The sequence below is a fragment of the Notechis scutatus genome, chromosome 4, assembly GCF_049901735.1.
Source record: "Notechis scutatus isolate UNSWTSFEM ecotype Mainland chromosome 4, rNotScu1.2, whole genome shotgun sequence".
NCBI lineage: Eukaryota > Metazoa > Chordata > Lepidosauria > Squamata > Elapidae > Notechis > Notechis scutatus.
The window spans coordinates 122,842,877-122,869,838 of record NC_142012.1 but is presented as its reverse complement, the minus strand read 5'-3'; the positions used below and the strand labels follow the sequence as shown (position 1 = coordinate 122,869,838).

Genomic DNA, 26,962 nt, shown 5'->3' with positions numbered 1-26,962 from the left:
GAAGGTGGGGATTTTTAGGTCTCAGACCTAAAACAAAGAGCCAGCAACCATGTAACCCACCAAACTTGTGGGACTCGCAGGGCGTGGCTCACCCGACTCTTAGTCCCAAACCCAAACTCTAGACGTCTTGACTCCCCTTTTAAGAGGTCGTGGGGCGGAGCGCCCACGTGCCCCGTTCTTGTTTCCTTCTCTTTGTCCCTTCGTTTCCACATACCTTTTTCTGAACATTGGCTAAATAAATAAATAAATAACAAATAATAAATATATATTATTTACCCAAAGCAACTATTGTGGTTGCCTAAGAGTGTGCCTAAGAGTGGCTAGCTGGCAGAAAACAGAATGTGATGCATTCAGGTTGCTGGCAGTCGAAGAAGGGGCCTTGGCACCACACCTAAGAATAATGCAGTGGGTAATATGGTGCAGATACCAAGCTGACCATTTCATGGTATTATGGGCTTGTCCACATATTGCATCTAGTTTTTGCTTCAGACCACTTTAGATCTGGATATGGAGAGTATAACTATTATTCTCGTCATAGTCAGATCACTTCCTGGTCTAGCATAAATTGATGGCTACCCACGACTTCCAAGGTGATGCCCATTTAGAGGATCCATTCCAGGCACTTTTGGATCTGGGTAGTTTCTGGTGGGTACTTGATTTTCCCAAAGATGTGATGTGTGAGTCTATCGAGTGCCTATTTTGCTGCTCTCAACCTAGGCAACAAGCCCTCATGGGCCCTCAGTGAAACCATTTTTAAGCAGCTGCTGTTGGGCCTATCCTTAGTGGCTGATGGGTTTTGGACTGTCAGTGGGAGTTGAGGCAGCAGTGCCCAGAGAGTAGAGGAGTATGAAGAATGAAATTGAACACAATTATGTGCCCAGATTTGAGCCTGCACCAGTTATAAGAGAATAAAGCATTCCTACTTCTCTTGTTGCCTTGGCATGTTGTCATCCAGAAGCTCTTTGCAGAATGGTTAATTCCCTTTGGAGAAGGAGCCAGTTGCAAGAGTGATTGTGGTGACCAGTTAGCCATTTTGCCATAGATTTGTTCAGATTCTCCTGGCTGTGCTTTGGTATTACCTAGTGATTTGATTGGAATGTCTTGCCAGGTTAATTGGGATTCTTTACATACCCTCTAAGATGCCCTCTATTATCTATGATCTGGACCTCTGTCCCTCACAGCTGTTTCAGCTACTTATATCAATGTAGACTCTAATTGATTCTGGGCTGCTCAAGCATAAAACAATACAACAAATATGTAATGCAAAGAGAGACATAGCAATAAACAAGGTAGCGTCTCTTGTCAACAATATCTATCATACACGGGGAGGGGATCCAATCGCCTTAGTCCAAAGCCTGGGAGCATAGCCAAGTCATTAAGGCCTGCCAGAATGCCATCAGGATGGAAGCCCTCTGGATCTCAAGAGAACCTCATCCTGGAATGCAGGTGCCATGACAGAAGTCATGATCCTGAGGTTCCAATATGGTTAACGAAGGCCCCCATTGGTTGATCAAAGGAACAAGTAGTAGATTAACTTCGCTGGATTGACACCCTCCAGTAACAAGCATATTGAATTGCACCTAGAAACAAACTGATAACCAGTGCTTGGAAGGCTTGAGTGCTACTGCCACATGGGCATACTGAGGATAGTTAGGGGTAGGTGAGTCTTATTTCTTGGATTTGGAAGATTACCAATGTCTCCTTACCATAACAGGTGTTGCTGGGAGCCATAAAGTGATATATTCCCTCCTTAAGAGGCCCTTTTTGGATTTTTGCATTTTCCAGTTGGTTTTGTTTTAGGTTTTTAGATACTATTCAATGGCAGATTTTAATGTTTGCAATCTGCCAAGAGTTCTGTAGATTGTGGCAGGGTATAAATGAAATGAATGAATGGTTCCTGTTCAGCGCAATTATTTAATAAAAATACAGACAATGCACTTCACATTCTTGACTACTGTGTCTTGCAGTCTCCTTCCCCATTATTAGCAGCTTTGATCTTCTTCAGTTCTTTTTGCAGTTCCTCTTCTGCAGCTAATATTTCTGTTGGCTTTTGATACTATAGGAAAGAAAATAGCTTGAATCTCTGTAGCTCAAACATAAATGCTATTAACAAAGTGCCTCATTTGCAAAATTGAAAAAAGAAGCAAAATCATTGGAATGTCATTCTCTCAGATTCATCTTTTTCAGCTATTTAAGATATAATATCTAGAACATACAGCAATATCTCACATTCATTGTAATGCATATTTTAGTTCAAATTTTGAAATCTGTCTTATTGTATTTTTTGATCCTGTTTATCCTGCTGCAGAATGAAATATCCCATGGCAAAATGTGCACTTGAACTTTTCCAATTGTTCATTGGATACCTCCCTGTACTCTGAAGTATTTCTGTTCAGAACATCATTAAAAAAGACAATTATTTTAGGTTAGAAAGAAAAATGTGCAGTTATTTTTAAGACTTTGAAGCAGAAATAGTAGTGTTATTTTTTTTTTTCATCATAAGCCTTACTGTTATAATTTTGAATTCTTAATTTTCATCCAAAGGCCATTTCCCCCCATGTGTATTACCTCAAGTTTTATGCAGTTGGTCCTTAATTTACGACCACAATGGAACCCAAAATTTCCATTGCAAAACAAGTCAGTTGTTAAGTGAGCTGTGTCCCATCTTATGACCTTTTCTGCCACAGTTGTTAAGCGAATCACTGCAGATGTTAAATGAATCAGGCTTTCTCCACTGACTTTGCTTATTGGAAGCCAGCTGGGAAAGTTACAAATGATGATCACATGATCTCAGGACAGTGCCTGCTGTCATAAATACATGCTTTTTTGTCAAGCCCCTAAATGTTGATCACGTGACGATGGGGATGCTGCAACAGTTGTAAGTGTGAAACCCAATCTTAAGTCACTTCTTTCAGTGCCATTGTAACTTTGAGACGTAATTAAATGAATGGCTGTAAGTTGAATACTATCTCTAAAGGCAGTATAGCAAAAGAGGACTGAAAACAGTAATATGCTAATAGTGTCAGATTAGCTTTATGAGAACTTACTGTGATGATCAATGTATTATTGGCATGAGTAAAATTCAAAGCTGTGCTATCCAAAGGCAGTTGGAATCTGTCCAAATCAGGAATAGTGAATTTCTTGTAGTATCTGAAAGTAAATGTGGACATAAAAATAAAGACTATTCATTTCTTCACTAGTGGAAGATAAAAAATACCTAAAATATATTTTTACATAAAAGAAATTTCAGGACCATTCCAAGAGTTAGAAGATGAGCATCTTCCATTCAGGTTATAAGATTCCACTAAGAATTCTTTTTAATATACTCTGTAGTAAAATACATAAATACATAAACTAATAGAGTTATATTTTAAAAATCTGACTGAACATATCTCACTATTAATTTGACTAGTAGGTTTTGTTTTTAAATACAGCCATATACTAAAAGGTACAGCTACCTTAATAATTTGAATGTCAGTTTAGTTTTGATCACCTTGGTTATGCATGGTGCCTACAGTCTCATATTTATCAGGCACTTACTGCAGAATGATCCATCTTCTGCTATTTTCAGTTTAATCTAAGATGGAAGCCCAATATGCTTTCCTCCCATGAAGCATGACTGCCATTTAGTTCTTTTCGGAGGCTGGAACTTTTCCTTTATGAATTATGCTCCACCCACAACTGCTGTATGTTTGGTGCCCCAAAATGAACAGGATGTCAAACCTATGAGCAATTCTTTTCAAATAAGTTAGTTTTGTTCAGAGGTTGACTGGTTGAACTAGTGCTACACAAACCACAAACCCTTTATTTTCCAAGCCCTGCTGAAAATGCACACAAAGGCCAACCAGCCAGGGCTAACTTTGCCTGCTAAAGAAGAATGTTACCCCAGGGCTTGGAGCCTTTTGCTTATATTTGGGAAAGGTGGCAGACATGGATAATAATGGAGATGTCAAAGGTTAAACAGCAAAGATTAGATGAACACAAAAGACAAGTTAAGGAAGTGTTAAGTTCTTACTGATTGAGACAATAAAAAAGCAACTCCCCAAAGTAGCCCAGTGTTTCAAAGAGCCTATGAAGCCCACACTGAGAACACCAACTTTATCCCACCCACCACCTACCAATAGGGCTGAGGCAGTGGGAAAAATACCTGATCTGAGCTCCAAGTAAAATCTGTGAAAGATCAAAGGATCTGCTGTTTTGCCTCTTCCAGTGTAATGTTAACTGCTACCTTGTCTGCAATAATTGAATCTGCTGTGGCCATGGATGCTTTGCCCGTTTGGAAGTTTGCTTTAATGGATTTGTTTTACAGCAATAGGACTGAATCAAATCCCACTTCAGCAGCCTTTTGCTGTGGCTAGAAGGGGCATTGTTGAATGAGTAGCAGTAGGTGACAATATTTTCTTTTTAAGTTCCCCTTCTCTTCCATATTTACAATTGCAGAGTAGCCATTGACTAATTCCAGGTTTCTTCTCTTATATCTCTGAGAAAAGCCACATCTGCTAAAATTCTAATTGTCATAAGCATTATGCCGTTGTCTTCTCTTTTCCTAAAGCCAGAGTAAACAGCTTTCTCAGAATTGTAGGCCTCATCTTGCTTTTCCTACCAGCTGAAGATGGCATCAGAAGAAGAGATGGGGCCAAATTTTCAGCCTATACAGTACTTTATTTCTATCCTGAATTCCTGACCCTCACCCTAAAATCCTACTGCTTAAATATGACAGTAAATAGCTGAATTTAAGTGATACAATTTTGGATGGGTTTGGGAGGAATTTTGTTACCTAGAGTTTCCCTTCTTCCATTTTCATCTCTATCCTTAAGGGAAAAAAATAAAAATGTTGCTGAAATGGTAATTTTGGTAACCATTTTAGTAATATATCTCAGGAGGCTGAGGGAAGTACATGCCTATTTCTGCCCTAAAGGACTAACTAGAATATCTCACATGATTAAGTCACAAGCACTAATGGGAATTGAACATTATGTAATAATCGGGATTGGGAACCTGTGGGCTGGTCCCAGATAGAATGGGAAGAGGTTGCTTCAGATCCATGAGCAGCCCCGCAAAGGGAAAAAATTAATATTGCTAGACATGTCTGGAAAAAGGAGAACCTGGCTAGCAGTTTAGCAACAGATGGAAATCTCCAAGTTCCCATGTAGACTTCATAAAATCCCAGTTTTGGTAAAACAGTAGAATAATTTATGGAAGAATGAATAAAATGTAGATATACAAGTGCTGCTTCTGTTGCTTTAGCAAAAAGGACAAATATCTGAATTGAAACTATTTCATCTTCTGCCTTCCTCACAATAAACAGCATGCTACAATGAATAATGGTATATAATAGGAAAATCACAAAAGTCACATAATCCAAGTTTTATAAAGAACCTAGCAGTTTTGTGGTGGAGCAATTTTTGTTATAACACAACATAAATGAAAAAAATGTGTATTCCTCTGATAGAAGCCAATTCCACTTCTGAAGCTAATAATTGAAATGTTTTCTTAAAGACCGCAACTTATTGAAAGGCATGAAATACTCTTTGAGACATTAACTTTGTTCCACATGTGGGTGCTAGGTTTTTTGTTACAACACTTGCATTACAAATAGAACTTGGAGGCTTGGTTTTAGTTACTAATGAATTCTTGCTCTGCTCTTGATTGGATATTTAGATGATAATTTTCTTTCTGCCTTCCAAAATTTCAGTGAACTGCATTGACAGTAGCATTTTTAGCTACACCTCATGCAGATATCCATTGTTAATGGCTTAGCCTGTGAATTCACCAATTATTCAGCTTTCCCGAATTGCCTTATCAGTGAAAGGGGAAGCATATAAATTTAATAAACATATTTCCATTTAACCAATAAATCATAATTAAACCATGGCTTAGATAAACATGAGATTGAACTAAGTCTTTTGTTCCACCACCAACCAGCCAGAATAAATCATGTAAAAGCTATTTATTGCAGCATTAATCTGACTTTTCCTGGTTTCTTTGATAGAATAATTGAAGTTTACTTTAGAATTTTTACTCAATCATGTCTGGAATTTTCAACAAGCAAAGCAAATGTAAAATGTTTATGCTAATTAAGGTATCAATCCCCCCCAAAAAAAAACAACAACAACTATATAAATGTTTGTATTTTATATGCTAGGAACAATGGCATCATTGCTTCTGAATTGTCCAAAACATGTTGGACTGTCTAAAATATACTGGGCTACAGTAAACAGTAAATTATTTCTTATTGGATCTGTTACACAGTTAACACTATCTTCTTTTTAGTATTAGCTGACAGTCTCAAGGGGGATATGAAAGAAACAGTTTCTCTTATTCTCTGCCTATCAGCAACTATAATTTAGAGCTACTTATTACTATATCCTGAGTTTTTATTTAAATATTATGTCTAACAGACTGACTTGTCATTATTTAGTTCTTTTTGAAAGGCATCTTATTAGTAAACCCAGTCTATGTCATAACGGTAAAATTTATGCTTGTGTTTTTATGCAACAGAACTCTATCTTAATCTACAACAAATCAAATTCATAGGTGATCCTGATTTAAAATGAGACTCTGCAGAAGGCCAACCATATTTAAGAACTGCTCAAATCAACAAATATGAAATAATATTCCTATCTATCAAGAGCTGAACTTCAGGAACCTGATTCTGTACCTGTCAGTTCCAGTTAGATAACAAAAATGCTAAGTAGAATGACCCATAAGGTTAATGTAGTCTGGCCTTTATTGTAAAATGTTTGACAAGTCCTGACCATGTCCCTAGTTTTTTATTGTCATTGATTAATTATACTCTTTGCCCTCAGAAGAACTTTAGCCTAACATAAATGGTCAAATAGAAAATAAAAGTTCTTGCCAACAGCACCACCTCTGGGTAAATATTAGGGATTGCATAAAAATGGAAAGAGTAGGAAAAACAAATGCTCTTTGTTCCAGGACTATAGCTTGATTCATACATAGATTAAGACGTATCGATGTTTGTTTTTGATTTAGCATTGCATTCAAACCTATCCATTAAGGATTTGCTCAAAATACAATACAATGGCTTGTTCAAAAATCATACTCTTCACAGTGTTATATGTGAATACAACAAAAAGCTCAGATTATGGGCTGTTGGTTTGTCAATTCAAAGCGCAGTGACGATGTCTCCTCAAATGGTGACGAAACGTTTGCAACCAAATTGCCAAGCTTGGAGCTCAAATCAACAGCCCAGCTACCAACCTGAGCTACTAATATTCAAGTACATTTCAGCTCAGATTATTTTGCTGTTAGGAAAAGTTCAGAATATTACAATAGAGAACTAACATCATTTCCACGTCCTACAAGCTATCTGCAAATACACCCAAAGTTATCCCACCAAGAGTGAATCTGTTTACTGACTTCTTATTTGTTGTGTGGACCACACAGCAGCGCTGATCCTTTTCTACTGAAACACTGTAGACATCCTTAGGATATGGCAGGTTTCGGATCCGCCACTGAAAACTGCTTTTGGTGTCTTTGCGCATAAAGACAGGCTAAAGAAAAGAGAAATGGAATTCAGCCCAGTGTTGTTCAGCTCAACTAGACAGCAGATGTAATAATTGTACAACAACAACATGACTAAGAATTGCCAAACTTATGCGTGCAAGTGCTGGATTCTTATCTAAATTGAAGCAACACTGGTACTAGCATCTTTAAGTTCAATACCTTTCCCCATGAGCTTTTCTCAATTTATATAATAAATTTATATAATAAATCCCTCTTTTGTGGGATACACTAAATGTATCGCAGATACACAAATTATAATAATGAGAAATGTGAAGGAAAGTGCTACTAGATTTAGGAAAAATATAGACTGAAGTAAAAGATGGTTAAGGAACAAAAGTAGTCTCCCACAAGAGGGAAAAATCCATTTTATAAAACACTACAATCAAGCAAACATCCATTCAATAAATAATTACATTCAAGACACAGAATAGAAACACTGGGCTGATGTACATACATATTTCACAAAACTCTAAGAATTAGGTGATGGCACACACTGCCAGCAGAGTGATGGCACAAGAGAAAAAAACTGCCCCTGTATCTAGGCATGCAATACTGTCTTGAGGGAAGGAGCTGAAACATTTTGCGTCCAGGATGTAAGGGATCTACAGATATTTTCTCAGCCTTCCTGACCCGCGCAATATATAGGTCTTCTATGGAAGGCAGGCTGGTTGCAATTATTATTTCTGCAATCTTGACTATCCTTTGGACTCTGCACCTGTCCTGTTTGGTTGCTGTACCATACCAGACAATTATAGACTCAATAATTCCTCTGTAAAACTGCATCAGCAGCTCCCGGGGCAGTCTGAACTTTTGAGTTTATGCAGGAAGAACATTTGAAAGAGATCCTAAATTTAAGGCAGAATCATAATACAGAACATAAACCTTTTATAAAAATATTATCTAGCTCTTGGCATTTTTGGCTAAATTATAGCCTGTGTCAGGGAATAAATTGTCAGTAGAATTAAAGCATGCCTCCTCATTACAATTTAGGAAAGAGCTGGAAACATATTTACTACCCAAGGGCTTACAATTTAACTGTTTTAGCTGATGTGTTTTATATGTGTTATGCTTTATACATGTTTTTATAGGTGCTTTATTGTATTTTGGAAGCCACCCAAATTGCCCAGAGCCATAAAAAGATTGGAGAACATTTACATTCCCTAAAGCAATCAATATACCACACCAGTGTTGCTCAAACTCAGCAATTTTAAGATATGTGGACTTCAACTACCAGAATTCCCCAGCCACACATTTTTAAAATGCTGAGGATGAGAAACACAACGCAACAGTATATCTGGAAGCACACGTGATTTAATGAATGGCTACCAATCTGGTTCTAAAAGCAGAGCTACCCAACCTTTTCTGCTTTGCGGCCCAGCAGGGCGGGAGAGGGGATGGTTCTGCGTGAGCAGCGGGCAACCGCACAACTCAATTTGTGTGAACGGCAGGCACGTGCGCCCACCACTTGTACAAATGGAGCACGCACATGCTTGCCTGCTGCTTTTACCTAGCTCAAATACACCCAGTGACCTTCCATGGCTAAGAATGGACTTGAACATGACTCTCATAAAGGAGTCATATTAAACTCTTCATAATTAGAAAATGTCTCCATGCAATGTTAATTCAGCTCTTTTTGACCATAGGTCAAATTGTAATTCCTGTTTAAATTACATTGAAATTTAAAGTATGGTTGCTATCGCTTAATTCAACTTTTGTCATAAACATGTTGTGAGGAAAAATTGGAAGAAGCAAATGCTTAGGTTGAGTTAAACTTGTAGGAATGGCATGATGACACATTTAACAAATAAACCTTTATATATAGGAAAAACACAGTGCCAAAGTAGAAAGGAAGACCATAATGGACATTTCTAATATTCTGAATTATTCATGAAGCTTGGTATAGAAAGAAAGCCTCACTATTTTCTAAATGAAAAAAAAAATCAAGGTAGAAAAATTGAATGAAGTATATTTTCTCTCATGTCAAATGCTGAGGTATAAATATTGTGTTTACATTGGTATTGCTCTCCTTTATGAACTCACGGTCCAGTGCTCCTGCTGCAAGCAATGTGGGTTCTCCCACTTCAACCTCCCAATTACCATGTGCACCCAAGGCATTCTTCTCTCTCCATTTTCTTACTATACAGAAATGACAAGGATAAAGAAAAACAATGAGATATTTATTTTTTCAGGAAAATATTCCCAATTGGGATATTAAGAAACTAGCGGGTAATTGCTATACAAGTTAAGTCAAATACTTTGAATTTCAATTTATTTTTAATTATGCCTCTTTTTGCAGAAACAGAATACAGGTGGATTCTTGGCTTCTGATCATTCATTTAGTGACCATTCAAACTTGCAAAACCATTGAACAAGGGGGAGTTATATGTCCTCAGAATTTTAGCTGTTTGCAGCATCCTCATAGTCACATGATCACGATATGAGTGCTCAATGCCCAGCTCATGATTCCAATATTGCACTGGGCTGCAGTCACATGATCATACTTTCCAACGTTCCCTGCTGGTTTTTCACAAGCAAAATCAATGTGGAAGTTTGCACGAAGTCGGAAGTGGTGATCACATGAGATCCTTGCTTAACTTCTACACGGTCCTCACATATCAACAGCAACGTGAACTGCTAGGACTCCCATAGATAAGCAATGCTATCCCATGACGTCACACTTTATCACCATGTCACTTAGCAGCAGTAGTTCTGGTCCAATTGCTGTTGTAACCCAAGGACTACTTGTAGACCTTTTTACATATTAATAACATGAACATGTATTAAAAGAGCATTTAAAACTGCTGGCTTTGAGCTTCACATTATGCAACTTACTAGCTTTGTCCTGATGGTTGTGCAGCATTTCAGATCCAAAAGCAAAAGTTTGCTTCAGAACACATAGCATCAGTCCAAACCACCGCACAGAGTTGTTATAATGGAGAAAGTAGGAGGAGGAAGGAGTATTATGTAATATGTTTGCCAACTTGAGTTATTTATTTAAAAAATAACAAAAGGATAAAAATAAATAAATAAATTTGCATTTAAATCACATGAATCTTTTCCCTGGGATTCTGCCATAGTTAAATAGGGCAATTGCACTATTCTAGGAAAAGGCATAGTTGTTTTCAGGAGTCGTAGACAGGTGTTATATAAGCATACTAATGCATTCCAAAACAGTTTTTTTCCTCAGATCTGAAACATTGCATAAGCTTAGTCACATAGGCCTAGAGAGCCAAGTCATCTAGGAAGTGCGGCTAATTCATCCAGGTTTCAGTCCTATAGATACCAAAACATATTGATACTTTCCAGTTCAATTCATGCTCAAGGCACTGATTTTGGAAATGCTACCCCACAGTGTGAAAAACAGTTTTAAAAACAACAACCTGATTAGTCTAATTTGTCCAAAACAAGGGGCAGTTGGAATTTCCTCTCCCCCTCCTCCTGGATAACAACAAGCTGTTATTACAGTTATATTACAGGTAATCATCACTTAACTACCATAAGTGGGCTGGCAACTCCATTGCTAAGCAACATGGTCATTAAGCAAAACATCTGATGACTGCTCAGCTTAACAATGGCAGTCATGGCAATCTGTTATTATAGTTATAGTTATCGTTCAGTGGATCACATGTGGTCATTAGAAGAGGACCCATCCATATCCAAGCCATTCTGACTGTCTCCACTTTAATTCCCACCTCCCCATTCCCCTATTTTCTATCCATCTCTGCCCTGTAAGTCATCTACCTATCTGCTGCTACCAGCTGCCCTTGCCACTTCTTTTACGTTAGTGTAGCCATGTCCTCCTTTCACACTAATAAGGAAGATGCCCAAATAAGACCCTGGCCATCACACAAAAGAAAGCCCTGGCTGGTGTGAGAAAGAAAGGACCTGGCCAGCATGCGAAAGAACAGTGCAAAAGAAGGACTTAGTTGGTAGTGGTGCATGGTGCCACAGCAGAACACACACCCGCCTGTTCTGTAGCTCTCATCTGCTGCCTTGTGGAGTGTTTTCATGGCACTTCCTCTGCATGTGATGAGCCCAGCAGATGGAGGCAAGCAAAGATGATGCAAAGGTCAGCTGGTGGTGGGGGTAAGGCAGCAGGAGACTGGTCATAAATTCAGGCAGGCTGAATTTTATTCATTTGACCACAAGGGCATTGTGATGGCTAGAACTTCAAAGACTAGTCATAAGCCCCTTTGTTCAAAGCTACTGTATTTCAGAATAGTTGCTGAACAAATGGTTGTTAAGCAAGACTACTTATATACACCTGGGACAGAAAAGTACAAGAATTTAAAGCTTGATTTTACTATAAATAGAGCTTTGATCTACAGCAGGTGGTCAAATTCTTTCTCTCTATCTCAAAAAAACAAAAAACAACAACCAACCCCATCACAGCATTGTGCCCTGAAATTCCTGTTTACATTTGCTTGTACAGGTTTTGTCAAGAGAAGCATGATAAAGTCATGCAATCTCAGGAGCAGTACAAATACAGTAAGTGGATTAATTTTTAGTTTCATCATATACTGTAGTATAACTGAGACATCAAAGTTTAGGGTTAATGCTGTGGATAAGGAAAAAGATAAGAATGTAGCCTAGCCCTGTAGTCTCAGAGGCAAAGCCAACATTGATTTCATCGCCCTTTCTGACTATGGATCTTTTTCATGGTAAAGTTTGCTTTACTGACCCGCAGAATGTGCAATACTATTAAAGGCAAAACCTGTATTTCGAATCTACCTGGACCATTTGCATTTCCAATTTTTAACTAGAAGTAAGAAAAGTTGTCTGGCTTACAGAGTAGCTGGTGTGTTTTCAGGTCATATTCTTCTGCCATCTCCTTTCCATCCTCAAACAAGTAATGGATTTTTCGTTTACCTAAAGAGAGCACAAGATAGGAGAAATAGGAGGAAATCCCCATTTGGCCAGAGTGACTTTTAAAGACTCACAGCTCTCCATCCATACTACTCTACTAAACCAAGTTTTGATGGAAATAAGTACCAATGTTAACGGGTTGATTTCCACATGCTCCTCACAGTGGTGAATCAGTTAGAAATAAAACAGTCTCGGGAATGTTTTCCATTACTTCTTTTAAAAAAAACTTTAAAATGATTTTTAAGTTGGATCTTCAGTGTATCCCTACTAGATCGCCCCGGGGTCGCCGCATCCAAAAGCGAAGGCAGCCTCCTCGCCACTTGGGAGACCGGAACTGCACGGCTTCTCCCACTTTAGAAAGTTCCCCAACTTCACACGTTCCCCATTTGCCCAGGTCATTTCCCCAGATCGCCACTATCCCAGCCCCAGCCATCCCGTTACCATCGGCGAGCAGGGCGGTCTTGCGAGCGGCACGCAACCGCTCCAGCCAGCTGGTGCCAGCCATATTGCGGCTCCGCACGTTACCAAGGCAACGCCTCCCGGTCTTCCGGCCCTGACCCGGAAGAAAATGCCGCAAACTGGTCGCTCTTGTGTCACAGCTATACTCTCGGTAAGGGAACGTTGCCCTCTTCGGTATCGTTCTCCTCGGCCTCTCTTTGGACGCTCCGTAAGGGCTCCCCCTCTTTCTCCAACCAGAGAGGCATCGTAGGTGGATGGGTGGGTTAAGGTAGCGATGCAGGGCGGCGCGGCGCCCCTCAATCGCCTTGGAAAAGCAGCGGCGGGCAGCAGCGGGCTACAGAAGCGTCGCGGTGATTTGGTTGGCCCTGGCTGTTAAGGAGCCTTTGGCTCGACCTCATCCCACCTCTCAAATTCAGACACTCTTAAGCGGGTGGTCTCTGGACTGCAGTGAGCCGGGCTCGGATTAGAGTACCGCTCCGAAGTGATGCAAAAAAATTTCCTCTCTTGGTCTCTCTGCTCCCTCTAGGAAGGAGTCCCACAATCTGCGTTGATTTCAAGGGCTATAATCCTTGGCTGGCATATTTTGTAAACCAGAGTTTATGGGAAATGCATCTGAGTAACGCTAAATTGGGGAAGCCTGTCCTGGGTGTATGCATGAGAGATTTATTTGTAGACACTTTTATTTGAAATCAAATTAACCCAGTGCTGATACCTTTTACTTCAGCTCCTGATCAAATTGGTCATTAAACATAAAAGGTTGTGCCATTTGGTTTAAAACCTAACATAACACTTAAAAGTAACAATATTGATACTATTATTATTATTTTTAGCTGCTATACTTTTCATCTGCTGTTTTGTCACAGACTTTGATCACAGTTTCCTGGCTAGAGATTGCAGAATGCAAAAATACAAATTTGAATACAAATTCATATTCTCCAGTGAAGTATTTTCCAACTCTTTAACAGTTGTCTGTTCATTCAGCATGGCTGTTCATCATCCTTTTAATTAAAGAGGTTGAACATTGAATCTAGGATAGAAGAACCATAGCTTATAATGTTTGAGCACATGCTTTGTGTTCAGCAAATCTTAGGTTCAGTCTCTGTGGTCTTTACTAGGAAAATTTAGCCCAACAGTGTTGACACTACTGGACTAGTGTTCTGACTCATGTGAGTTCTGAATTCATAAAATACTTCCCACCCTAATGCTCATATTTATGGATCATAAATACCATATTAACCTTGTTCCCTCCTAATTTTAGGACTCCATTCTTCTAAAGTAAGGCCAGCCAGATATTTCAAGGAAAGTTACAATAAGAACTGTTTCATATATTATACTGTTCCTAAACAGGAAAACAATATACAGTTTATTACTTGTAATGTATATATGATGCACATTATAATATATATTACAGTACATTTAAGTATATTACAATTTTACTCTCAAGAAAAAAAAAATTCTATGTGATATCCTAAGGAGATCTTGTAAAATTCCATGCTTTTCTGTACCACCCATATGTAGATGACTGATTTTCTATCCCAGACCTATTCTCTCTCTGTTTCCAATTGTTTCCCCAAGTGCGTCTTTTCTAACCTTCAGTAAAATAACATTTCCAATAGCGCTAAAAGATATAAGCTGACAATGGCAAAGAGATATAAGGAAATAGTTATATATAGTTACCAGGTACAAAAATTATGAAATGCTAATTTTACCAATCTCCAAATGTATTAGATTAGGCACGATGAAAAGGGTAATTTCTGTGATTGACTGAGTGGAAGATATACTAGAACTATTAATCTGTTCTAAAATGATGGAACATTGACACAAGGATTCCTATTAAGAATTACCTGTCATTAAAATATATTGTTATTTCTTTTACTTTTCCTTCCTACATCTTCAGCAAATCTGCATTCTCCTGTTAGGGAAGGAGACATCTATGGTCCATGGAACCTCAAGGAATTGTCAAAGCTTTCCGCAAACGAAAGAAGTTGAAAGATGAGGTACACACTGCGTCTTTAAAGATTTGGAAAGAAGAAACCAGGAATCAACAAGGTGAATTTTTTTCTTTCTGACTTTAGTCATGTGAAGTTCTCATAGTGTGGCTTGCATTGCTGTTAATTCTTATTAAACCACAATTTATGACAAATGGTTCATTTCAGAGAAATGACTTAATCTTTAAAAAGTTCAATCTCTACAATGCAGTGATATAATAACATGACTATATGTCATAAAACACTAACTTTCGCTATATTTCATCAAATGATCAGATTTTCTTCATTCTGAAAATATTTGTAACCTAATCTTATCTTGCTGATCATCTTTCTCTGTGGTATTTTTACCAGGGTGGTTGGAGCCAATCACAGCTTATGTGTTGCAAGCAGGAATTGGCCAGGCCAGGGCTGAGATCTTCTATAAGCAGATCATCCAAAATGGAGGACACATCTGCAGCCAGGTTTCCCCAGATGTGACACATGTAATAGTAGATGAAGACATGGATTTTGATCGGGCTTTTCGGCTTCTCAAACTCAAAAAGTTACCTCAGGGATTTCAACTAGTTAAGGCATCATGGCTGAGTTCTTGTATTACAGCACAGCAGATCTTGGACACTACTGACTATAGACTCATCGTTCCAGAGAAGTAGGTCTCTCACTTAAATACTTTATCCAGTTTGAATGGGGAAGGTTTACGTAAAACTGATCATCCATCTTCAAAATGCAATAGAAAAAGAATTTCATTCGATATTTTTACTGTAACCGTCGGCCAGTCTGAAGTATCCTATTTTTTGATAAAGTGACTGAAAAAGTGATGGCTTTGATGATTTGGATGCTGATTTTCTGAAGTGATTTTACTGGATATTTCATCTGGGAAATGACACTGAATCTAGTTTGGTTACTGTAGTACCGTGATGGCAAACCTATGGCACACGTGCCGGAAGTGGCACTCAGAGCCACTTCTGCCGGCACGTGCGAGGTCACCCAGAAGAGCCCCACTGCGCATGCATGCACCCTGCCAACCAGCTGATTATTGGGTATCAGCCACGCATGCACGGGAGAGGCGCGCTTGTGGGAGGCGTGCATGCATGCGCAGTGGCATGTGGCGTGTGTGGGGGTTATGTGGGCATGCACAGAGGCGCACGGTACACATGTGCAGGGGGAGTGGAAATCACGCGTGCATTGTATCATGCGTGCAGGCACGCATGTGTGCGTGCACACTTTTGGCACGCAACATGGAAAAGGTTAGCCATCACTGCTGTAGTAGATGAGCTAAGAAGGTAGTCCTCAACTTACAACAGTTCATTTAGTGACCTTTCAAAGTTAAATGGCACTGAAAAAAATGAGTTATATGACCATTTTTCACATTTACAACAGTTGCAGACTCCCCATGGTCATATGATAAAAATTCAGATGCCTGGCAACTGACTTGTATTCATAATGGTTACAGTATCCCAGGAGAAGGAAAGTCAATGGGGAAGCCAGTTTCACTTAACAACTGCAATTATTTATTTAATAACTGGCAAGAAAGGTCGTAAAATGGGGGGGGAATCTCTTAATCAATGTGTCACTTAGCAACAGAAATTTTGGACTCAATTGTGGTTGTAGATCGAGAACTGCCTGTATATTGGTGGAATGTAAACTGCTATTTCTCTTGGACCTCTTGATAGCTTCTGTAGCATTGATCATGGTATCCTTCAGATCAATGGGCTATATGGCAAGGTTGAGCCTTTGGAGCACTGTTTTGCAGTGATTCCAATTCTTCCTCTTAGAATTAGCCCAGAATATGATGTGGGGACATTGCTGTTCAAATATAGATCATTCACATACAGTGTTCCATGGATTCTGTCTTCTCCACTGTTGTTTCACAGTTTAACATCTACATGAAAGCAGTCAGGGAGTTTAAAAAAATATATGCTGAAGTATAACTGGATATTTCAACAAGACAGCTGTCCAAAGCATGCTCTAAATCAGATATGTCTTTCTTATTAAGTACATATTTGATTTGTCTGTTGATTTGTTTGAAATGGGCTCCATATTCCACAACGATGAACATTATTGAATATGTGTAAGGAGTCTCAAAAATACACCATATGCAAGGAGATTAAGAATATTTCTGAACTAGAAGAAACTAGAACTAAAAGGAAGAATGGGAGAAAAATTCTCAAACAAGAATAAAACCTGCAGGAAAATATTTGGAAGCTGTAATTTTGGCCAAAGGAGATGATATAAAATATTGAAAGAAAGGACACTTAATTTTTTTCTTTGGCCATATTCACTGTTTGCTTATTTTGAATCTATAAGTAAGTGCGCATAAGTAAGCATTCACTTTTTCAGAAAAATATGTTCGACTTCTGTTACTTTATGAATTCATTGGAATTTTATAATTTGACAGGAATGCCTAATTTTTTCCACTGAATTATACCATGTATGGTTGCAATGATGAACAGTGTGACGTAGTTGAAAGGGAGGCCAATAATATGTATAGGAGGCCAAAGAATACAGCAGAAATCTTAGAATTGCTTCTGTATAATTACAAATATCTAGCTGTGTGACTAATGGAATGTAAATACATATGGTCATCTTTTCATTCCAGTATGTGCCTCTTTAATGTAAACAGTAAACATTTGGAAACCAGGATAGATTATTCACTAAAGCAAGCTCTGAAAAAAAAATCACATCTTTTGGAAGAATATATCTTAAATGAATTTCCTAGCCTTTTTTTATATTGTTCTTCATCTGCCTTTAGTTGATACAAGAAATGCTCCAAATTCAATTATTTGTTGTTTCTTAATTCTTGGCAGATATCTGGATGAGACAGGCTTTTCAGCGGAACACTCGCCATTACTGAATGAGGATAAGATTCACCCCAAAGCAGAGAGCACAATTATGGAACCGAAAGAAGAATCAAACACTGAGATCAGCTCTTTCTGTGAAACTGTACAGGTAGTCTTTGACTTGCGACCAGTTGCATATTAATTGTTTGAAGTTACAACAGTTTTGGAAAGGGTGCTTTAAAGCAGGGGTCCCCAACCACCGGTCCGCGGACTGGTACTGGTCCGTGGAACAAGTCCTACCGGGCCGCTGGTTTGCTGGGCGCCGCCATCTTTTTTTGATGAAAAAGTGCTTCCGGTGAGCTTTTCCGGTTAGAAAGCTCACCGGAAGCACTTTTCATCAAAAAGATGGCGGCGCTAGCGTTTAGTGAGCTTTTCCGGGTAGAAAGCCATTTCTATCCGGAAAAGCTCACCGAGCGCTAGCGCCGCCATCTTTTTGATGAAAAAGTGCTTCCGGTGAGGTCACTGGAAGCACTTTTTCATCAAAAAGATGGCGGCGCCCAGCTAATGCCGGTACCGGGCCGCGCCATAAAAAGGTTGGGGATACCAGGCCGCGACATAAGAAAGGTTGGGGATCACTGCTTTAAAGCACTTCTGGCCCTTGTAAAATGTTGTGTGCCTCCCTTGTAGTCGCACAATCCTAATCTGGGTGCTGGGCAACCTATTTTCACTTATAATTAGTCACCAAGGGTCCTGCAATTCTGTGATTATCATTTGCAATCTTCTATATCTGCAGGCATGGGGCAGCAGGAAAAAAAATCACAGAGCTAAAATCCTTTTCAAACCTGACCCTCTGTGCCTGCATGGCTCCCCTGTGCTAAAATTGTTCTCTGCCTGCCCTACAAATGTTCTCTCCCTGTCCCTTGGTGCCTGAAGACTTCCTCTGTGCTAAAATCCTTCTCTCCCTGCCTCTCCACTTGTTTCCTGGGAATCTGTTCGTTTAGCTACTGTGCAATTGCTTAATGACTGCACTGCAAGTGCCAGGATTGCGGTCATTGAGTGATTGAGTGGTTGTAGAGGCATCTCACAATCACCAGTGGCCAAGATTTGGGTCCCAATTTTGGTCATTAAATGGGGGCTGCCTGTCAATTTCTAGGATCAATAGGAAGCTATGCAGGTGAGCCTGATTATTCATTTTTAGGCTAAGCCAGGGATTTTCTGTTAAAGTTAGCCAGTGCCAAACTCTTATCTAAGGTTTGGAAACACCTTACTATTTGAGATTGTGAAAACAGATTGGCTGGTTTATACTTAAAAAATGATAATAATCCAAAAGTTTTTTTTTTATTTATACGTTTTAAAATTTAAATATTTAAATAAACTGAATAAAAATCAAAGTATCCTTAGGCTCATAAAACGTGTGTCTTTTATTAATGTTTGTTTTTCATAAAAATATAGGACAATAGAAAAAACAATATGTAGTGAATTGTTTCTGTTATCATGCAATCCTCGGTTCAAAGTATGTTGATGTACATTTTGTCTTTATTTGGGGGGCATTTATTTATTTATTTATTAAATTTATTTGCTGCCCGTCTCGTATTCAATGATTCTGGGTGGATTACAACGTAATTTCTGAATATTCTGGTTGCATTTTGTACATTTCCTAAACACTTTCATATAGTATCGGGATTCCACTGAATAAAAAGTAAAAACTATTGTTCAATATTTTTTCTATTCTGAGCTTCCTAATAGGGTATCCAAGATATCTTAAATGGAATTTTGGTACCTGCTTATTTCTATAGAATGTAGAGGTGATAAATACCTACTAATTCTATAACTTAGAACAAAATATTCATTATTACTTTTTACCATGCTTTAAACATAGAACACATTTACTGTGACAATCAGTTGTATTTTGGTCATCCCAGATATTTTGCCATCTGTACTTCCTAATTCTTGATCACCATTACTAGGAACATAAATTGTAGATATGAAATTGCTAGTTCAATTGATATTTGCTTTGACTCTGGGTTTCTGTGATTATTTCTCATGGGTGTTAATTCTGCTCTGTATTTTATTTTTATTTCTTTAATATAATTTTTATTGAAGAAATTTTAACAAGATAAAAGCAATACAAATATTACAAAAGAAACAAAGAAAATGAAGAATTGTGCCCCATACTTTACAGTGTCTATATATTGTTGCAGAATGAGCTCATATTCTGTGATTGGCTAAATGATCACTCAATTTCATTGCTCCCTCTTCTGCTTGTTCTGTGAATCCCAAAGAGGACGTTAGATAATGAAGAAATTGAAGAGGACAAACCTGCTGTCACTCTGGAAGAACTGAAAGCACTGAAGTCAGGCCAAGACCCGAACACTTTGTCAGAAGGCTCATCAGTGTGCTGTCCCCCTGGCAAGTGGGTTTGCGCTCGGTCTTCTGAAAGCAAGAAAACTAATCATAATCAGTGCATTACAGAGAAGCTGGAAGTGCTGGCTAAAGCCTACTCTGTCCAAGGAGACAAGTGGAGGGGTCTAAGCTACTCAAAAGCTATTAACGCACTCAAGAGTTATCATAAGCCAGTCACATGTTATCAGGTAAATGAGACAAAATTTACGAAGGATGTCTGTTTTTCTGTCATATATCTGCTTTTCCCAAGGTATCTGTACCTTTCTGGCTTAGTATTTTTTTTTCTCCAGGAAAAGTTCTAATTTGTGGGTTTTTTTTAATGTTATATAGACACATGATTTCAAACAGCTGTGGCCTGCATCCTACTTACATATTCCTATTATTCCATCCTGCTGTTTGGAAAGTATTTTGCTAATTCTACAATGTATGCAGAATCTTTTATCAAGATTATGCTGAACTTCTGATCTTTTGAAAAGAGTGCAGAGAAAGGCTGAAGCTGCCTTGAGATTCAGACAAAAGATCTGTAGGCCAAAAGTAAAAGATACAAGGGGGTGTTTGTAACGCTTGCATAGTTATCTAAATGCTAATCATAGTTTTTTTTTTAGGATGGGTCTGTATTAAAAAAAATGGGTGTGTCCTGGGCATAATGAAACACAGCATACCTAAAATACTCTTGAGTAAATCAGTGTTTGAGCTTTGCTTCGAACTAGTTGCCGTTTCATTGTTCTCCTTTCAGGAAGCCTGTAAGATTCCCGGAATTGGAAAACAGATGGCAGAAAAGATTGTAGAAATCCTGGAGAGTGGGCATCTTCGAAAACTTGACCACATAAGTGACAGTGTCTCAGTGCTAGAATTATTTTCCAATATATGGGGAGCAGGAGTAAAGACTAGCCAGATGTGGTACCAGCAGGTAACTCTATCCTCTCTTTAGCAATGATTCTGTGGCATTCCCTTCTATTTGTTCATGTTATATCTTTGCGCCAAGGCATGTGAGTTTGTATTAGTATTGCTACTTTTTTAGTTATGATTGATTTGGGGGCGGGGGGGGGCGGGACTTCCTCTGGAGATTTTATACTGTCTATATTGGACACATAATGCTAGCGTCCTCTTTTCCTACTTTATAGTGTATATAAAGATACAGTGTGTTAACTTTATTTGTATCAATCTTTTTTCCCTTTATTATCAATACCAACAGTTTATATATTAATTGTCTTATCTTGCAAAAGGGTCAAATTCATTCTGAATCATTATGTTGTTCTCCAGTAGCAACACCATGATCGTGTGTGTGTGTGTGTGAGGAATGAATGATCACATGTTTTGAACTGTTCATGAAAAAAATGTATGTGATTTTCAGGGGCAAATCAGGACAGTATTATAAACAGCGCATCACATATTACACACATTGGTGGTGGGTTCTATGATATCGCTTATGAAGGATTACTGAAAACAAAATTCCTGTAATTCTGTTATGTGTTCTGCCCAGGGTTTTCGCACTCTGGATGACATCCGCACTCGGGCCTCTCTCACCAGCCAGCAAGCTATTGGCCTTAAGTATTACAAGGACTTCTTGGAACGCATGCCACGGCAAGAAGCTGCTGAAATTGAGCAGAGGGTGAGTACCTTGTTGAAACTATAGCGAGATGTTGACAGAAGATCATAGGCTATTTTTCACCAGATTTTAATCATAAGGCTATTCCATCTTGGTTTTTCCCACTTGGCAGTTTGCCAAATAAAACCCCCCAAAATATTTTCCAAAGGGATACCATATTAGAGGTACTGTATACTTAAACACTAACATCTTTTCTATGTTGATTCCACTCATCTTCCAAACTTATTACTGGCGTACCTATTTTTGGATGTTTGGGCATCCCTCTCCCTCTTTACTATTTGAAATGCTAAAACTGGGAGTCACCTTGTCCTGCAAAGAACCCAGACACCACAGCAGGTATACATGGCTTAGATCAAGGGGTGAATGAAGGGACACTTCATTATGTAGAGTGGAAAGAGTAAGGAAGATGACTGATAAAAGTATCAATAACTATTATCAAGGCAAAATGAGGTGATTTTTTTTTTAAATCCAAAGAAACAAGATAACATTTGGAAGTGACTCAGGCAGGCACCTCATTGATTCATAGAAATCTACCAATGGAAAGAATGTGCAACCCAGACTTGAAAGGTTCTGTTATTATAGGTAATCTCAGTAAAAGTAGTTTTAGCTTGCCCATGGAGTTGATTTCCCAGTCTCGTCTTTATTCACCACCTAAGTCTTTATGACCTCATGTTCTTCACAACTGGAAAGCACTTTTTTTTCCTACTCTCAAATAGCACAGCTGAGGAAGACTGGCTTAGCTTACTTCCTTTTACATACCAACCATCCAAGCCACGACTCTTAATGAAACCTCTTATTTGAAGCAGTGTTCTTTCTCCATATTTGCTGAAAAGCATGGCTCTAATCATATCCAAACTTCTGCCTATCACAAATCAATTTCCCTTTTTAGGCACCTTTACTGCAGAAGTTGAAGATTTCCTTTTTCCAAAGTTGAAGTTCCTTACAATTGACTGAGAAAGAAAACCTCCATCCATGTTAATATATTTTATTTCTATGCTCTGCAAGCCTTTGTACCTGATCTGAAATCAATCTAATTTACCAACATCATTTGTGCTTTAATTTTTACTTATGAAGCCTTGATAAATTCCCAATATGTTATGCCAATTCTTCTCTAAATAATTCTCAGATAACTGGCAGGATGGTTGACAAAGACATCTGCGATTTTCCATTGTTGCTCTCTTGGTAAGGAAAGAGTGCTTTGCACCCTTCCAGCCAAATGTTTTTTTCCCCCCCTTGTTTTTATATTTTTGGGCTGGACCGTATGGTCTGGTTTATATATTAATGCAGCTCTTTAAATTCAGAGCTCTAAGCCACATTAAAAAAAAAACCTTTTCATTGTTCCTCCTGTACAGTGGAATTGCCATGGCAGCACTGGGGCAGCATGACGCTGTCACTCAGTCACAGTGCCTGCCCCTAAAGAATGCATAGTTGCCAGGTAGGGCATCACCCCTTACATAGGATTAAAGTTCTTTGGGGAACCTCCGCCCTTGGGAATGGGCCTATTGTGGATTTGATGGGAATGGGCCTATTGTGGATTTGATGGGATTACCCTTCTCTTGCCTACCTCGGGGAAGAGACAAGAGAAAGAGGGGATTAGCTGCTGTCTGTCGAAGATCCAAGGGGCAGTATGGGGTTTGCTGCTTTCAAGAAAACTTAATTGGGGATGCAGAGGGGGAAGATCTGCATTAGAAAAGCCATGAAGGTGATTCCAAATGTTGCAGGGCAAAGGTTAATGGGTTTATTCCTCACTAATGAAGGATGATCCTGGAGACTGACAAGGGGCACTCATCCTCTAAACTGATTTTCCTCCCCCCCCTCCCCTCTACTCCCTATGTCCTGAACCGGTAGCTGTCCTCGCTTGTTAAAATGGATGATTGGCATCATAATATTGATCATCCTGCATACCGAAATCACCTTTAAATGATGCGTTAATAAAGATAGTGTAGGAAAAGGGCTGACAGGGAACGTATCATTGGGCATGCTTATTGGATTGGGAGTTCCAGTTCTTGATATTTAACTGCAGTTCTGAAAGAACAGCCAGTTTCTTGGGATTAAGATTCCATACAGGATACCAAAGTAAGAGGTGTAGGCCTATAGCAGGAGAATCACCCATTCTCAGGCAAGGATAAATTGAATCCTTTTCAGTGTGGAGTCTTCTGTGGTTCTATATTCTAAGAGAAACAGATTAAATCTAATGGGATTTCCCTTTATTTCTATGATATTATTTTACTGTTCATTAGAAAATATTTGGATTATGGTGGTACTTACTTTTCAATTTGTTTTATTTATCAATCATGTCAAGCAAATGAAATGCTAGGTCATTGAATTACAGGTAGCCCTTGACTTATAACCATTTTTAACAGCTGTTTGAAGTTATGAGGTTGCTTAAAAAGTGACTTACTATTGGTCCTTGCACTTATCATCACATGTCCCCACGGTCATGTGATTAAAATTTGGGCACTTAGTGACTGGCATGTATTTTCAATGGTTGCTGTGTCCTGGGGTCACATGATCACCATTTGTGTCCTTCCCAGGTAGTTTCCAACAAGCAAAGTCATTGGGAGAATCCAGCTTCCTTTAGCAACCATGTGACTTGCTGAATGACTGCAGCAAAAAAGTCATAAAATTGGCAGTAACTCGATTATTTCGCTTCTTGAAGCTCCTGTCCCAATTGTGCTTGTAAGTTGAGGATTGGTAGTCTCTGAGCTTGGTTGTTTTCTAGTGATAGCTTACGATGCTAGCTAGCATCATTATCACTGACGATGTTACCTAGTTTAGGTAATGAAATGTCTGGAAGAAAACAACCAAGCTCTGAGAGCACCAGGGACTCCTTATTTCAACTCTCAGCTACAAACACTCTCCTTTATAAGTTGAGAATTGTTGTATTACAGTAAGTGGTATTTGAGAGCAGTTAATTTCTCTGATTTGTCTCTTTAAGGTTAGAGAAGCAGCTCTGTCTATTATACCTGAACTAGTTTGTATAGCATGTGGCTCTTTCCGGCGCGAAAAACCCACTTGTGGAGACGTGGATGTACTGGTGACTCATCCCGATGGATGCTCCCACCAAGGAGTATTCAACAAACTGCTCGACGTTCTTCATCAAAGTGGTATGAGAATAGTTCTGTGGTGGGGCTGGGAGTTCAGACTCATTCCTGAATGTATCCACCTTGAGAACTATTTAAAGAAAACATAAGTAGGAATACAGAAGGGGCCTAGTTTTGTTAGCTTGAGTTGAGCTTGGCACTTTTCCTAAAGCTGAATCACCGTAGACCAGTAACTGCTGCTATACTGGGAAACTATTTTCTCTTTCTTTCTTGGACTTTTGGGGATAAGGACTGGGCTATTTATTGTTCTCTAAGGTACTTGCTTAACTAGTTCTTCATGTTGGGGAGCCTGTCCCTTTTCTTTTGTTTTTAGTTAATAGCAAAACATTATGAAAAGGCAGACCAGGTCACTGTGAACAGTGATGTCCTGGTAATGTCTTGTCCTCCAGGAACGTTCCTTCCAATTATATTGATCTGGCAGGACCTGAGACTGATATAAGTAAGAGGGCAGCTTACTCCTAGTGTCAACTTACTTCTCAATCCTTTGCAATAATACTACAGTATTTGTCTCACATATTGTGCTTTCCACTCAGGCTTTCTCACGGATGACTTGGTGAATCAGGAAGACAATGGAAGCCAGCAGAAGTACCTCGGAGTCTGTCGTTTACCAGGCCCAGATAGGCACCACAGGCGCCTCGACATCATTGTGGTGCCCTACAGAGAGTTTGCCTGCGCTTTGTTGTACTTCACGGGCTCAGCCCACTTCAATCGCTCCATGCGAGCCCTGGCCAGGACTAAAGGCATGAGTCTGTCAGAGCATGCCCTCTGCAGTGGTGTAGTGCGAGGACCAGATGGCCTCAAAACTGGATCTGGGATTGTCCTGTCCACGCCTACTGAGAAGGATGTGTTTGTACATCTGGGGTTGCCTTACCGGGAGCCATATGAGAGGGACTGGTAAAGGCAAGAAAAGAAGTAGCCTCAGTTAGCTTCAGGGAGATATGGGAACTTGCATGATATTTTCAAACATATATTCTATATCCTTTGCTTCTTTTCCTTGAGGCGTATTTGCAAAGCAAAGGACTTGATAAAAGAATAGAATAGAATTCTTTATTGGCCAAGTGTGATTGGGCACACAAGGAATTTGTCTTGGTGTGTATGCTCTTGATGAGCAGTTTATTGTTTTCCCCCACTGGCTGTAAAAATCCCAAGATTTTTAAAGTCTTTTATTAGTTTTGAAAGATTTCAGTGAGAGGAAAAAACTATGGACAAATCAATTCATTCAATTATCAATTCCAAGAACAATGATTGTAAATCTTTATGATTGTAAATCTTTTTTGCACATTAAAAAATCAACTAATATCTACTTGGGACAAATGGGAAATTTACAAAATTTTACTAATTTTAAAGAGATGAATTGCAGGGCTGCTATCCTTACAGTATTTTGGAGAGTTGCCCGGAGGGCTCCGGGCTAATTACACTCTCAACTTAATCCACCTCATAGGGCTATGGTAAGAAATAGGGCTATGGTAAGAGCTTAATGTGCATCATCTTGTAGAAAGTTGGCACCCACCCCTATGGAATATCCTAGGAAATATTAAAAAGGCAGAATATTTCCCCTAAAAGGAAAGTAGAAACTCAGAGAGGCAGAAGCTCACCCCCCCACACACACCTTTGTTAATGGGCAGGCCATTAAGGCCTGGGCCAGAGTATTCTACATAACAAAGCCCTCTACCCATCTCATCACCTGGCCTGGGAAGATTGTATCAGCCAGCACTCAGGTAAAGCCATGTGGTCCAGACAAAGCCTACAAAGTTAGCTAAGACCCCCGCCCCTGGGTGTCTGACAGCCAATGGGATACATTTCTTACACAGGAACAGGAAACACTAAGGTGTGGCCCAACAGAGGGTATAAAACTAAGGGTCTCTCAGCATCTTGCCCAGGGGTGAAATTCAACCACCTAGCACCACCTCGGGAGAGGTGGTAGGGACGATTTGAATCGGTTGGCCTGCCTGCCTTCTTCCTTTTAGAGACTGAGTCCCACCAAGCCACATCCACCAAGCCACGCCCACAGAGCCGGTAGGGAATTTTTTTTTGAATTTTACCCCTGATCTTGCCCTTTCTTTTCCTTCACCCAACATCTTGAAGCAAGTGATCGTCCTTTTCACTTTGGGAGCTCCAAGCCATGTGGTCCTGCTGTCCACCATTAAACCATCTTTCCAAGCAGTCACCATGTTTCCAGTGTCTTTCTTCCCCACTTGGAACTGAACCCAGAAGGAAATTTATCCA

The 26,962-nt window shown here is 39.2% G+C and overlaps 2 protein-coding genes and 1 long non-coding RNA gene across 9 annotated transcripts; 1 reads left to right on the top strand and 2 right to left on the bottom strand.

Moving 5' to 3' along the window:
- Nucleotides 1-1,894: 1,894 nt before the first annotated feature.
- On the bottom strand, nucleotides 1,895-12,941 carry DPCD (deleted in primary ciliary dyskinesia homolog (mouse)). Its single transcript, XM_026670758.2, has 6 exons — nucleotides 12,838-12,941; nucleotides 12,319-12,399; nucleotides 9,542-9,666; nucleotides 7,384-7,517; nucleotides 3,048-3,150; nucleotides 1,895-2,056 (listed from the first exon to the last, which is right to left on the bottom strand). Exons 1-6 carry the CDS (start codon nucleotides 12,899-12,901, stop codon nucleotides 1,952-1,954), a joined length of 612 nt encoding a protein of 203 aa, XP_026526543.1. The 5' UTR covers nucleotides 12,902-12,941; the 3' UTR covers nucleotides 1,895-1,951.
- Nucleotides 12,939-25,948, top strand: POLL (DNA polymerase lambda). 7 transcript variants are annotated; one of them, XM_026670343.2, is made up of 9 exons: nucleotides 12,939-13,006; nucleotides 14,753-14,904; nucleotides 15,195-15,489; nucleotides 17,648-17,789; nucleotides 19,903-20,211; nucleotides 20,760-20,933; nucleotides 21,507-21,635; nucleotides 24,571-24,739; nucleotides 25,270-25,948. In XM_026670343.2, exons 2-9 carry the CDS (start codon nucleotides 14,796-14,798, stop codon nucleotides 25,632-25,634), a joined length of 1,692 nt encoding a protein of 563 aa, XP_026526128.2. In that variant the 5' UTR covers nucleotides 12,939-13,006; nucleotides 14,753-14,795; the 3' UTR covers nucleotides 25,635-25,948. The 7 variants fall into 7 exon arrangements, with proteins under 7 accessions (XP_026526128.2, XP_026526052.2, XP_026526219.2 ...); XM_026670267.2 differs by having other exon boundaries at nucleotides 12,962-13,063; XM_087964664.1 differs by lacking the exon at nucleotides 12,939-13,006 and adding an exon at nucleotides 13,012-13,101.
- LOC148130893 (uncharacterized) lies at nucleotides 19,021-24,739 on the bottom strand. The gene is made up of 2 exons (XR_015749429.1): nucleotides 24,599-24,739; nucleotides 19,021-20,053 (listed from the first exon to the last, which is right to left on the bottom strand). It is a non-coding gene; the product is annotated as an uncharacterized LOC148130893 (long non-coding RNA).
- Nucleotides 25,949-26,962: the final 1,014 nt, after the last annotated feature.